Source organism: Callorhinus ursinus, unplaced genomic scaffold, assembly GCF_003265705.2.
Source record: "Callorhinus ursinus isolate GAN/ISIS: 27379988/994484 unplaced genomic scaffold, GSC_fseal_2.0 scaffold4, whole genome shotgun sequence".
Classification (NCBI taxonomy): domain Eukaryota; kingdom Metazoa; phylum Chordata; class Mammalia; order Carnivora; family Otariidae; genus Callorhinus; species Callorhinus ursinus.
The window spans coordinates 38,173,571-38,186,924 of record NW_027397066.1 but is presented as its reverse complement, the minus strand read 5'-3'; the positions used below and the strand labels follow the sequence as shown (position 1 = coordinate 38,186,924).

At 36.8% G+C, this 13,354-nt stretch overlaps 1 protein-coding gene and 1 pseudogene across 7 annotated transcripts in view; both read left to right on the top strand.

The window, feature by feature from the left end:
- The window catches only part of GABRA2 (gamma-aminobutyric acid type A receptor subunit alpha2), a 125,289-nt gene that overhangs the window by 37,897 nt on the left and 74,038 nt on the right, over positions 1–13,354 (top strand). For all 7 annotated transcript variants that reach the window (XM_073891606.1, XM_073891604.1, XM_073891605.1 and 4 more), the window contains one exon: positions 11,331–11,398. In XM_073891606.1, coding sequence (XP_073747707.1) covers positions 11,331–11,398 — 68 coding nt within the window. The remainder of the gene's footprint in view (positions 1–11,330; positions 11,399–13,354) is intronic.
- Positions 8,740–8,818, top strand: LOC112836178 (U4 spliceosomal RNA; annotated as a pseudogene).

Here is a 13,354-nt window from a genome sequence, read left to right as displayed (position 1 = left end):
ATGTTGACATAAAATAATTCATTATCTTAAAAATATAAAAGTTTATCTTTGTTATATGTTGGGTAGGATCCTTTCTTATTAATATGCATTTTGGGAGCAAAATGTAAATTTATATGAGTATAGTTTTCATTTTTAAATTCTCACAAGTTAGTGTTAATCTGGTTTCTCTTGGTACTTAGAGAATAACTAATAAGCTCCAAGTTACTAACTCAGGAATACTAGATTTGTAATAGCCTGTGCCCAGACTGAAATATGGACTCTTAAAGTGTTCTAGCATATCCCATATGATCTAAATATCATCTTTTACAATTTGAAAGGGTAGGGTCACTAGAATCTCCTCACAAGAGAACGTAACTTGAAGTAGTAGAAGTGATATCTTTGAGCACATCTTCTGTCTTTTGCTTGTCAGAGTCCCAGACTGAGCATGTAGCAACTGCTTGATGAAACATTACCTTGAGGAACATAAATTGCTTCTGGTACCACATACAACTTCCCTTTGGAAACAGTCTCTCCCTTGTCTGTCAGGCTGTGGATGTCTCTGGACTGTACTTAGTAAACCCTTAGTAGCTATTTGTTAATTGGGCCACATGGCCCTACTAAACCGATGGGAGTCAGTGTGTATTCAGTCTCCCCTTTGCCTTCCTATTTGATTTCCTTTACTGGTGCTTTGGGGAGAGACGTGTGTCTTCAGTTTCCTCACCAGAGTAAGCTGAATCGTTAGATATTAAAGAAAAACATTTCAAAGAGAGAGAGAGGCACTAAGATGTTTTACCTGGTGATGGTTCTAAGGGCCAGAATGGTCAAAAACCCTTTTGGGGATAGATGAAACCTGCAGTGATTTTAATTCAGATTCATTTGTAACTCAGAATCAATGACTGTCATGAGGGGATGTATTTAGTTTACTCTTTCAGGACTTTTTGTTTCCTTTTCATAAGCATATAGTCATCTTGATAGTTGTTCAGAATTCTTTTTTTTTTTTTCCTTGTTCAGGACTCTTAAATGAGCTATACTTTTTAAATTAATCCATTTTCATTAGTGGGAAAAAAACAAGGTAAAACAAAACTACAAGAACAAACAATATATAAAGAAGCAACAATTAAAAAGCACCAGAAATCTTACACTGGGAGGGAATGTCGTATATTTAATATATGTTGATATTTCACATTTCTAAATTTTCACAAAGAATCGAAGACCAAAATGTAGAGCTATAATGAAAAATGATTGTACTGAAACACAGTACATACGGACTTTATTATTGTTCTTAATTCTTCCTACTTTTGTAGGCACTTTGCTGACCATTCAAATGCAGCCCTGTACTGTTCGCCATTACTTTTTATCAAACACGTATTGAGTGCCTAGTGGGAGGAAGGTATTGGGCAAGGTGTAACAATTCCTTTGTGGTAGAATGGCAGTAAATTGCATTATCAAATACAAAGTTTCCAGCTTTTAACAGGGAACACTAAGTGCCATATACACAAAAGTCATTTAAGTATTTTTTGGCTTTAACAAAATTGAATGATGACAAGTGGCACATGTAGGTGTTACGGGAATCATCCCAGGAAGCAAAATGTCTTTGTTGTCGCTGAGAGAGTTCAAGCAAAACACAGCAATGACTAACTTGTTTTAAAATATATGCGTGACACTCTATTTATGATACATGATAAGCAAAATTATTAGCATCCTGATCTTCTTGAAGGGATGTCCTCCACAGTTTGATTTTGCTCTCAGGATTGTGAGTTCATGTCCTTATTAATATCACCGTTAATATCCAAATTACAGGGGTAAGGACAATACAGCTTCTTGCTGTATTTTGTATTGTATTCTTGCTGTAACTATCTTGCTGATAGTTAGCTCCCAGCAAATACAGTTAATATCTCTCCTGAATAATAATATTTAATTATTATCATTTTTTTCTTCTTTGAATAACTGAACGATGTTTGCATTTAGCGTTGGTTTCTCTCAGAAGCAGACTGTAAGATAGGCATCCACTTCGGAAGTCCTATCAGGAGGCACTAGAAGAGGAAATGGGCTAAGTGACAAAGGGAAGGGAGGGGAGCCAAAACGGGGTGCAGGTATTGAGCAGGTTATTGATGAGGACTAATGGTATTTGGTTTCCCCTCCCACTGACATGCCTTAGGGGTATCTCCATGGAGGAGAGAAAGCTGAGCTCTATTTCCTCCAACACCCATCAGTCACTGATTGATGGTTGTTGCTCCCAGGAGCATGAGCTTCTCTGCCCTTCTGGTCTGCCCTGCACAACCAGAGAAAGCCCCCAGGCAGAGAATCAAAGGTGATTGCAGCCGAACACCATAACAGGTAGAGCAATAGTGATTGTCAAGGGAGTACGGACAAAGAACTGGCAGCAGATGTGACACTGGTCTTCTATGGTTATATGCTATTTTAAATGTTAATATAATCACTTAAATATCAAACTTTTTACTTGAAATCACTATCTAGTATACTACGACTGATGGACAGGTATTTTGCACGTAACTTGTAATTTCTCTCCTTTTCAAGAACTTCCTTAACTTTCCGGCCACCAGACCTAAAAACGTGCTTCCATTCATTTCCACACTCTTTCTCTTCACTCCTGATATAGCCAAGGATATTCCCTCCTCCTCTGTCCTTCCATGTATGCATTGTCAGTCCCTTAGTGCTTGCACTGCCTGCTTACCCAGGAATGTTCCTCTGTCACTGATCTCTTTCTCTCTGCCCCAGTCCCTCCATCTGTATTGCCATATGCTCCAACATCTTCCACCTTAAACAAGCACAGAACTGCCTCTTTTCCCTCACCTTCCTCTGTTGCTAGAGTTCTCTTCCCCTTCACAATCAAACTCCTCAAGAGTTGTTTCAAGTCACTCGAGCCTTTTCCGCTTCTCCCCTTCTCTCTCTCACTCCATGCTAGTCTCTCCACACGTGGCTCCCAGGTCTCCAAATGCAGTGAATATTCCATACCTCAGATTACTTGATCTCTCAGCAGCAGTGACTGTCCATCACTCTCTTCTCCATGGGGGTTTAAATTGCCTTTGTAATACTCTTTTTTTTTTTTTTTATATTTCTTTATTTGAGAGAGAGTGAGCGAGCATGAGCAGGAGAGGCGGAGGGAGAGGGAGAGGGAGTATCTCAAGCAGACTCCACACTGACCGCTGAGCAAGGAGCCCCACGCGGGGCTTGATCTCACCACCTTGACTTCATGACCCTGAGACCATGACCTGAGTAGAAATCAAGAGTTGGATACTTAGCCAAATAAGCCACCCAGGCTCCCCACCTTTGTAACACTCTTATCGCTAATCTTTGGGACATCATATTCTCCTCTGCTTTTGATTCCACTATTTCTCTGGATTCTCCCTCCTGGCTAATTTCCTGGCTCATTTTCTTTTACGAGGTGGGGTTCTTTTTTTGTTTTGTTGTTGTTTTTTTTTTCTTTTTTGTGCTTCTTAATCCCATTTTGCCCATCTATTTTGCCCATCCCTCCATCCACTTTCCCTCTGGCAACCACTGGTCTGTTTTCTGTATTTGAAAGTCTCTTAGGTTTTGTTTGTTCATTTTGCTTTTTAGATTCCACATATAAATGAAATCTTATGGTATTTGTCTTTTTCTTTCTGACCTATTTCACTTAGCATAATACCTTCTAGGTCCATCCATGTTGTTGCAAATGGCAAGATCTTTGTTTTTATGGCTGAGTAATATTCTACATATATATGTATATGTGTATATATATCTATGTGTATATATATGTATATATGTATCACATTTTCTTTATCCATTCATCTGTTGATGGGCACTTCGGTTGCTTCCATATCTTGGCTATTGTAAATAATGCTGTTATGACCTTACAGAAATACTGTAGGGGAATACATTTGTATTGCATTTGTATGACATCAAATTAAACTAGATGAAATGGACAACTTCCTAGAAAGATTCAAGCTACCAAAACTAACTCAAAAAGGAATAGAAACTCTTAATAGACTTAGATAGGGAAAGAGATAGAATTGATCATAATAATATAAAACTTCCATAAAAGCAAATGCCAGGTTTATATGACTTCACTGATGAATCTTACTAAACTTTTATAGGAGAATTAACACCAGTATTTCATAAATTCTCCTTAAAAATAAAGAAGAGAATTCTCAGCTCATTCTATTAATCCAGTATTACTCTGATACTAAAGTGAAACTAAAATGACACTAAAATGAAAGACCTTGTAGGAAAGGATACTGTAGACGAATATGCCTTATGAACATAGACATAAAAAATGTTCAACAAAATACTAGCAAATTAAGTACAGCAACATATAAAAAATTATGCACCAAAACCAAGTGAGTCTTATCCCAGGAATGCAAAGTTGTTTTAATACATGAAAATAAATTGGTGTAACATACCATATTAATAGAAAAAAGGGCAAATAATTCATGATCATATTCATATTCCATGAAAAGTATTTGGCAATACCTAACACCTACCTATTCATCAGTTTAAAACAAACAAACAAACAAACCCCTCTATAAACTAGGAATAGAAGGGATTGCATTTATATGAAATATCCAGAATAGGCAAATCCACAGAAACAGAAACTGAATGATTAGTTGTCAGAGCCTGGAGGGAGGGAGGATAGGGAATCTGTGCAGGATTTCTTTCTGATGATAAAAATGTTCAAAGGTTAGATGGTAGTGATGTTGTACAGCCCTATCCTAAAAACCACTGAATTGTATACTTTAAAAAGGGTGTATTTTATATTATGTGAATTATATCTCAAGAAAGCTATTATAAAAAAGTAAGAGGCTGTATGGGTGAATGGGTTAGAAGCGGTGTTACTACAGAGAGATGATGGTAGCTTTAACAGTAGTCATGGAGAAGAGGTGAGAATTTGTTGGATTGGAGATATCTTGAAGAGCCAACCAGACTTACTGCTAAAAACAGAGAAGTTGTGGATGAACTAAGATTTGTGACCCAGAGCATTGGAACAACAATCAGATACAATAGGGACTCATTAGTGTGATTGATTTTGGAGAGACAAATTGGTTTTGTTTGGGATATGATGAGTTTAAGAATCTCCCAGATAGTCATGTGGAAATGCCAACTGGACAGTTAGGTAGAGGAGCCTAGACTTTAGAAGAAAGCTCTGACTCAAAATAGAATTTCAGGAGTCCTTGACTACATGAAATAAATCATCAAGAAGTCTAAGTAAAGAGGACCAAAAACTGAATGTTGGGACATTCCAATATTAACAGGATGCTGGTATAGGAGTAAAGCAACCAGTAAGGTTGGAACAAAATCAAGAGATTATGGTGTTCCAGAGAACAGGTGAAGAAAGAGTTTCCAGGAGAGGGAGTCTTTTCTTACATGTTCTCATAGCATATTATCATGTCGGTAATTGTGTGTTTATTTGATTTTGCATAGTATCTCTCTTCTCTAGGCTTTCGCATTATGATAGCAGAAGCTATGTCTACCTCCAATGACTCTGAACTAAGAATGATAATTCGTTTACTCATTTATTTCACAAAAATTTATCAATTATGTCAGGGGTTGTTCTGTGCTGGGGTTTTACTTTTCTGAACCAAAAAAAAAAGTCCCTGTCTTCATGAAGCTTAACTTCTAGTGGGAGCGTGTAGACCAGTACTATCTAATAGAACTCTCTGTGATGATAGAAATGTTCATCCCAGCTATCCATTGTGATAGCAATAGTTAACATGTGGATAAAATGTGGCTAGTATAACTGAGGAACCAAATATTTTATCTTAACTAATTGAAATTAAATTTAAATAGCCACATGTGTCTACCCTATTAGTAGATACAGGTAGTAAACAATAAACATAGTAAGACAATGAACATGTAGAACCAGGGAGAAATGTGAAACAATTACACCTTAAAATAGGATTTGACAAAAATTTAGGGGAGGGCCTGGGTGGCTCCGTTGGTTAAGCTTCCAACTCTTGGTTTTGGCTCAGGTCGTGATCTCAGGGTTGTGAGATGAGCCTGGCGTCGAGCTCCGCTCTCAGCACGGAGTCTGTTTGAGGTGCTCTCTACCCCCCTCTGTCCCTCCCCTGTCTCCCCACTTGCACATGTACTGTCTCTCTCTCTAAAAATAAATAAAATCTTAAAAAATATAGGATGGTAAGATGGACCTCGTCGAGGTGTAACGATTTCCAGTCCTCTTTCATGTTTTGTGTTTTGTTTTGTGCCCTTGCAAATCTACTGCAACTGTTCATTTCCAGGCTCTACAGATCACTTATACCAGTCAAAGAAAAGGGCCTACTTCAGCATCTTTTAACAATACTCCTTTAAAAAACCCCAAACTTTATTCTCTTGATTTCTACACTGTCCTTTCTCAGTATCATTTTTTCTTTTGCTTTAACCATTGTAACATGTTCCAAACTGGATACATTGTCTTCAGTCTCCTCTCATTCAGTTTGCGCACTGTTACAAATGTAACATAACATTTATAGTACAGTGTCCTTGCAGGTAAGATTCTCCCAGAGTCCTTCAGTGAATGCCCTGCTGCCATATAGAGAGAGATAATATCCTCAGCATTGTGGCACATCAGGTCTCTTTTGATATATCTTCTCTTTCTTTACAACCTGATACCCCAACCTTCCTACATATGTTAACTGTATTCATGAACCAAACTAAACTCTTTGCAAAGGATTTTTGAAAGTGAGTTTGGTATATATACACGATGTAATATTACTTGATCCTCAAAGAGAATGAAATCTTGCCATTTGCAATGATGTGGATGGAGCTAGAATATATTATGCTTAAAAAATAAGTCAAAGAAAGGCAAATAACATGATTTCACTCATTGTGGAATTTAAGAAACAAAGCAGAGGAACATATGGGAAGGGGGAAAAAAAGGCGAGAGGGAAACAGACCATAAGACACTCTTAATGATAGAAAACAAACTGAGGGTTGAGGGAGGGAGGTGAGTGGGGGAATGAGCTAGATGGGTGATAGGTATTAAAGAGAACACTTGTGATTGTGCACGGGGTGTTGTATTTAAGTGATGAATCACTGAATTCTACCCCTGAAACCACTATTGCACTGTATGTTTAGTAAAATTTAAATAACAATAGAATTTTATTGTATGCTGCATTATCCAATGAAGAACAATTTTTATCAATTAATTTCAGCCCTTCTTGAAATTATTTATATGTTCATTTTGGATATCCTTCAGGGCCATTTATTATTTTTTTTCTATGAAGTGTTTCAAACGTTCAAAAGAGTACAGAGAGTTGTATGATTTATTTCATGACCAGCTTCATCAACTCTTAGAATTTGCCAAAATTAAGATCAATTTTAAAAGAAGGAAAATAATAGAATACATTAGAAACCATGAAACCCCCTCTGTAACCCTAAGCAGGTTATTCCCCATTCTCTCTCCCCAGTGATAACTGCCTTTTAAATCCTGAATTTGATGATTGTTCCTAAGGATCACACCTTTTTTTTTTTTTTAAGATTTTATTTATTTATTTGACAGAGAGAGACACAGCAAGAGAGGGAACACAAGCAGGGGGAGTGGGAGAGGGAGAAGCAGGCTTTCGGCCGAGCAGGGAGCCCGATGTGGGGCTCGATCCCAGGACCCTGGGATCAGGACCTGAGCTGAAGGCAGATGCTTAACCTACTGAGCCACCCAGGTGTCCCAGGATCACACCTCTTACTACATGCAGTCTTTATTTCTCCTCAAGTACTTAATTATTAACCTTATGGTGTTTTGCCTTTGGCAAAATCTATATAGAAGATCGTCTTTTGCATATTTTGCTGTTGGGATTTCTAAAGCCAAGAATTAAGCTTATTAGCAATTATTTTGAGGTAACTCATGGTATACGTTTCTGTTAAAAGCCATTTACTGTTTGTTCAAAAGTTAAATTTTGGTTTCCACTGAAATAGTGCTTTCCCTAAATACATTTTTTTCCTTTTGCTCGATGTGAAGTTTCTTCACTGGGATCCAGTTCCCTAGGCTTTCAACCTCCTTCTATCAATGGATAGTTTGGGCACTACAGTTTGACAGTACCCATTTCGCTGTTCATGGCCATTTGTAGTGTTGGTGAAATATTTTGGGAAAAGGTGTATATTCTACATGAACTGTAATTAGAAATTATTTGTTAATTCAAACGTAAGACACCCAATATGTGGCAGACATTGCGCTAAGCACTGGTGATAGGACAGTGCACAGAAAGGACATAGTCATTGTTTTCATGAATCTGAATCCTGATTGGGGAGATCAAACAAAACCAACACCAAAAAGTGAGTAAAAAACATTAAAGCATGAAAATAATGGCAAATTCTAAGATGTCCTAGGAAAAGGAAGTGTCAGGGAGAAAAGGAGGGAAACAGACTTACATTATACAGGGGGCATAGGGAACCTCTGCTCTGGAGAGGACATTTAAATAGAGACTTAAAGGCAGGTAAGCAATCAACTAAGAAGGGAAGAGAAAGAGGCAGTCGCCAAGGTGAAGGCCCTGAGTCTCAGGACAGTGCAAAGTGAGTCCACTCAATGGGATCAGGACTTGACAAGGTAACTCACGGTACTTAAAGTGAAGAGACGGAGCTTGCTGCCAGGGTATCAACTCATGTGTTTACTCTGTGACAGACATCTGTCACACGGATCTGAATATTATAACAGGTATTAATTAGCTACACAACTTAATGCTGTTCTAAATCCATATGGGAAAACAACAATTAACCAGAAGACACTATGGACTTTGACAAATTAGTGTCACAAGATCCCTAAATCACTGATGTAGCTTTGCGCAGTGGCAGTATCGTAGCCAATGAGGTTTATCCGAGGCGCGATTATTGCTAATTGAAAACCTAAATCACTGATGTGCTTAAGATCTTATTTCTTCTCTCCTCCCCGCCTCTTTCCTTCTTTTCCCCTCTCTTCTCTTATGGAAAGCCAAATCATAATCAAAGATAGCATTTTGAATATAGAACCTTAGAAAACTGTGTTAGATGTATCAAACATTTGTAGTCATCACCCTAAAATATTTTACTAATTCATGTTGATTGTTGACAGCTCTGTTGCAACAACCAAGAATCACTTTCTCAGTCTCCTAGCTATTGGGTATTCATGGTCAGTGTTTGCCTTGCTGATTTTCCTTTTTTTTTTTTTTTTTTTTTTTTGAACTTGCATAGCTGGAGAATATTCCTTGCAATACATACATTCTTTCACTGTGCTTATGAAGTTGATAAACCATGAAATCATTTATTTAAGGTAATTTTGCGTGTCTGTGTTCTGTGTCTTTAGGTGTTGCTCTTACTGCTTAGAGCTTTGAGGGTAATCTTATTTTTCTCTTTGGATTCTTAGCTGCCATTTCCCTGCAGCCACAAGGTACTGATAACAACCTTCCGTACCCTTTACTTGCCATTTGGCATAGAATGGATATTCTTCATATCCTTAGCATGAATATATTCACACACATGTCATCTCTCTTCTCTAGTTTTGCTACTCCACACTAAGGAGAATGATTTCATTTGCCTCCATTTGGGTGAAGACTACCTCAGCATTTACATTTTTCTTCCCTGGAACATTTTAAATCAGTAGAATGACTAAAGTTTTATTCAATTGTTTATTGAATAAGTGTGACAGTATTGATTTGGTATGAATAAGAGGAAAAAGCGAACAAACCTGGGTCCCATTTTCATAATTTCCTTCTAATAGCATATATAATTCACATCTAGGACCAGCTACATAATTTGTGAGGCCTTGTCCAAGATGAAAATGCAGGGCCCTTCATTCAAAAGGTAATTAAGACTTTTAAGAGAGAAAAACAGAACACTAAAGCGAGCGTGGGGCTTTTCTGAGCACAGGGCTCTAGGAGACGGCACAAGCTACATGCCTGTGAAGCTGACCTTGTACAGGTCTTTGGGGAAGCTGGCAGCTGAGAATTAACTCTATAAACATATTTATGTCCCAAATGAGTTTTGTGGTAAAATTTCACGAGAACAGTTTTTGGAATAAAGTAGAATAGGAAATAATAAAGCTGAGTAAATATATTTATTTGGAACACTACATGTTTTTGGTGCAGAGTATTATGGTGAATAGAAATATGTAGTTAATGAGAAAACACTTGTAGCTTTGGTTTACCGTTAGGGCTTAGGAGCCAGATTGCTTGGGTTCTAAAACCTGGCTCTATTTGCTCTACCAAGTGTGGGTTGTTAGGCACATTTCCTTACCTTTCTGTATGTACATAAGTGTATGTGTACAGACTGAGATGACACCTAACAGAGAACCTACCTCACAGGATCATCATGCAGATTATTATATTTCAAGACATTTGAAGCCTAAGCATTCAAATTCTGCTCCATTGTTTCAAAATCCTTTTGGCTTTTTATTTGGGTCTTAGTGGATACAATATACCCAGACTTAGTTTACTCTCTCTTTTATGGTTGTGAATTAGTGTCCAGTATAATACTAAAAATATTTTGTGATCTTGTTTCTGTGGAATTACAAATTTGACAGTAGATGAGGCATTCAGTTCATGATGATAGAAATTAATGATGTATTACTTTTTTCTATCAGTTACATTGGAAGAATTTTTCTTTTCAGTCCTTTTCTTTGATCCTTTCCCCCATCACCATTTGGCTTATTTAAAATCAAAGATCTAAATCACCTGGTTAAAAGAGCTGTCCAGGTAACTGTGTTACAGTTAATAAGTTACATAACATTTGAATCTAATTCAAGTCAATCTTAACATTTCATACATTTGTAAATACCTTTAAAGGCAAGTTTGTTTGGAAGTAATCCATTGTGATTAATGTCTGTTAATTGCTTTTATTTTTATGTCACTGAATAATGAAGCTTTTTACATTACCTTGAATTATATTTGTTTTTAATAAACAATTCATTTCTGTGCTTTACTGAGAAGATATACTAACTTCCAATCTACAAACTAAACCTCTACCATCATGAAGTACCATCTGAAATACTTAGTTTAAAAACCAAATTTAGGACTATATCAAACAGCAACCATAACCACACTATATTTTTAGTACTGGTAGTAAATTTATTGTGAACTAGTTCAGTTAAGAGAAATTCTAAGAAACTATTAATTCTCAGAAATATGTTTAAAACAGAATGCTCTAAATCAGGCATAGTTTCCAAGTAAGAATGCCATAATACTTCTAAGCATTTAGCATTTGGGATTGTGAGAACCTATGAAATAATTGAGCAATAGAGAAATTTTTGTTGTTTGTGAAGGTTTGAAAAGAAAGTAAAAAGCAATATTCCTAAATATCACACAGCTTTCTAATCATTCCATGTACTTGACCCTTTCTCTTTCAGTGGCTCTCATTATATATTATCTATATTTAATCTCTTTTTCTCATATCAGACAGTATTACTGAAGTCTTCACTAACATCTACGTGACCAGTTTTGGCCCTGTCTCAGATACAGATATGGTGAGTTTTTCATTAAATAGTATTTTTACTTCATATTATGTTCCCATTATATGGGGGGAGGTTAGAATAAACAAGCATTTTTAGTGTTATAGAATTATGTGTCTATCTCATGCCTAGTTGAGCCAAATACTTGGAGAGTTAAGGATACTTGTTTCTATCAATGGTATGCTATTCCTCGAGTGTTTATATTAACCCTTTACATTTTATATTCTTTTCAGAGCTTGCCTACCTAGCTACAGTGTGGTAAACAATTAGTTAAATACAAATAATTATGTTACTGAGAACCATTTTCTAGGATTCAAGGACCTGGTTGGCCTTTGATAAGTAAAACCCGTATGGTTTTGTAGACAACCACTTCTTACAGAATGTGCTCATGGTCAGTGTTATAAATGCAAACCTTCCATTGGCAGCGAGGTGGATTCCGTCTCAAATTATCTAACCACGTACAATACCTATAAGCTACGTACATAGTAGGCATATATAAATCAATCTAAAGAAAACTAGAATCTTGACATTCTTGGATTCAGTGAAATTGGTATTTATTTTTCTCTAAAATGAGATGGGTAAAAAGAGGGAAATTGGTCTGTTGGGTTAGAAACTGGCAGGCTAAAACATCATAGATAATTAGTGATTAAGCATCAGAATTTTAGTATTCGGTCTTCCATTTCTACTGCTAACTATGGTGCTCAGTAATAGAAATTTTTGTTGAAGTACTTTTCATCCACCTTCCTTATGGCCCAGGAAGTGAGAATTAGAGGAAATGCCCTTATTCTTTCTTTGCTTGGTCATCCTCCATCATGTCGCTTTTCCCCAACTTCTTCCCTTTCTCTGACAACCCGAGGGGAAGGACACCAAGTTTGGTGGCTTTTCAGTGGGATGAATACACAAAAACTAAGTTTTCCTTTAATGCGGACATCAATAAACATTAGCCAGTTCATTGGGACTTCTCTCCCTTTCCTTCAGAAAGCGGATATGCCATTTCTATCATTGAAAACATTTGTTTTGTCTTCCACCAGAGTCTCTTCTCTGACTTCATGGTCCTTTTCTTAAATTGACTTGGATGGCTGAAACTGTAAGGTGGCACAAGGATAATGACCCCCAACTTTGGGGACATGGTTGATACCAAACACTGGCAGGTCTTTGAAGTTCTTTCAAATTCTAATGTGAAGACTTAAGTGGTTTCTTCCCCCCCTTAACTCTAGGCTTTCGCCACAATTCCACAGCAACAGAAAAAAACCTTACTTTCAACAAAATCTGCCCTCCTCCCTGCAGTCTTCTGTTGTGACCTGAAATATTAATCTGCCTCTTTCCATAGGTCAGTTTTAAATGTACAGGAACTTGAAAGGTGACGGAAACATATTTAGCAAGAATATGCGTTCCAAACATTATTGGTTGGCTATAAAGACAATGTGTCTGTGCAGTTGGTCTCCGTAGATGCTCCCAAATATTAGAGAGAGACAGTGAGAATGAGCACCTAACCTCTATATGGAAACGAGGAGAGTTAGAATTTCATCTGACACTGAAAAACTAGCAAAATAGTGTATTCATAGTTCTTTTATGGTTATATTTGGTGCCTTATTACCTGTCAAAACAGAAAAGCAAATAATATAGGACCCCAAATATCATAGTTTTCAATGTTGTGTATCTTGTGTTGTTAATATTAGTGCTCACTTTTAATGTTTTGGGTTTTTATTTTTAATTTTTTTTGCAAAAGGAATTATTCTACCTAAAAAATCAATAATAGAAAAATATATACTTCTTTTATACATACGAAATATTTGTTTTCCGGAGGTTTTGGACAAGCTCACTCATATATATTTTGGCAAAATGTGTAAGGTGACTTTTTTCCAGTGGTGACAATGGATTAGACTAATTCTCTTCTTTGTTCTCACCATACGGTTGGATTACTAACACACATTTAGAAAGCAGGTAGCTTCAACTCAAAACGGATTAAAG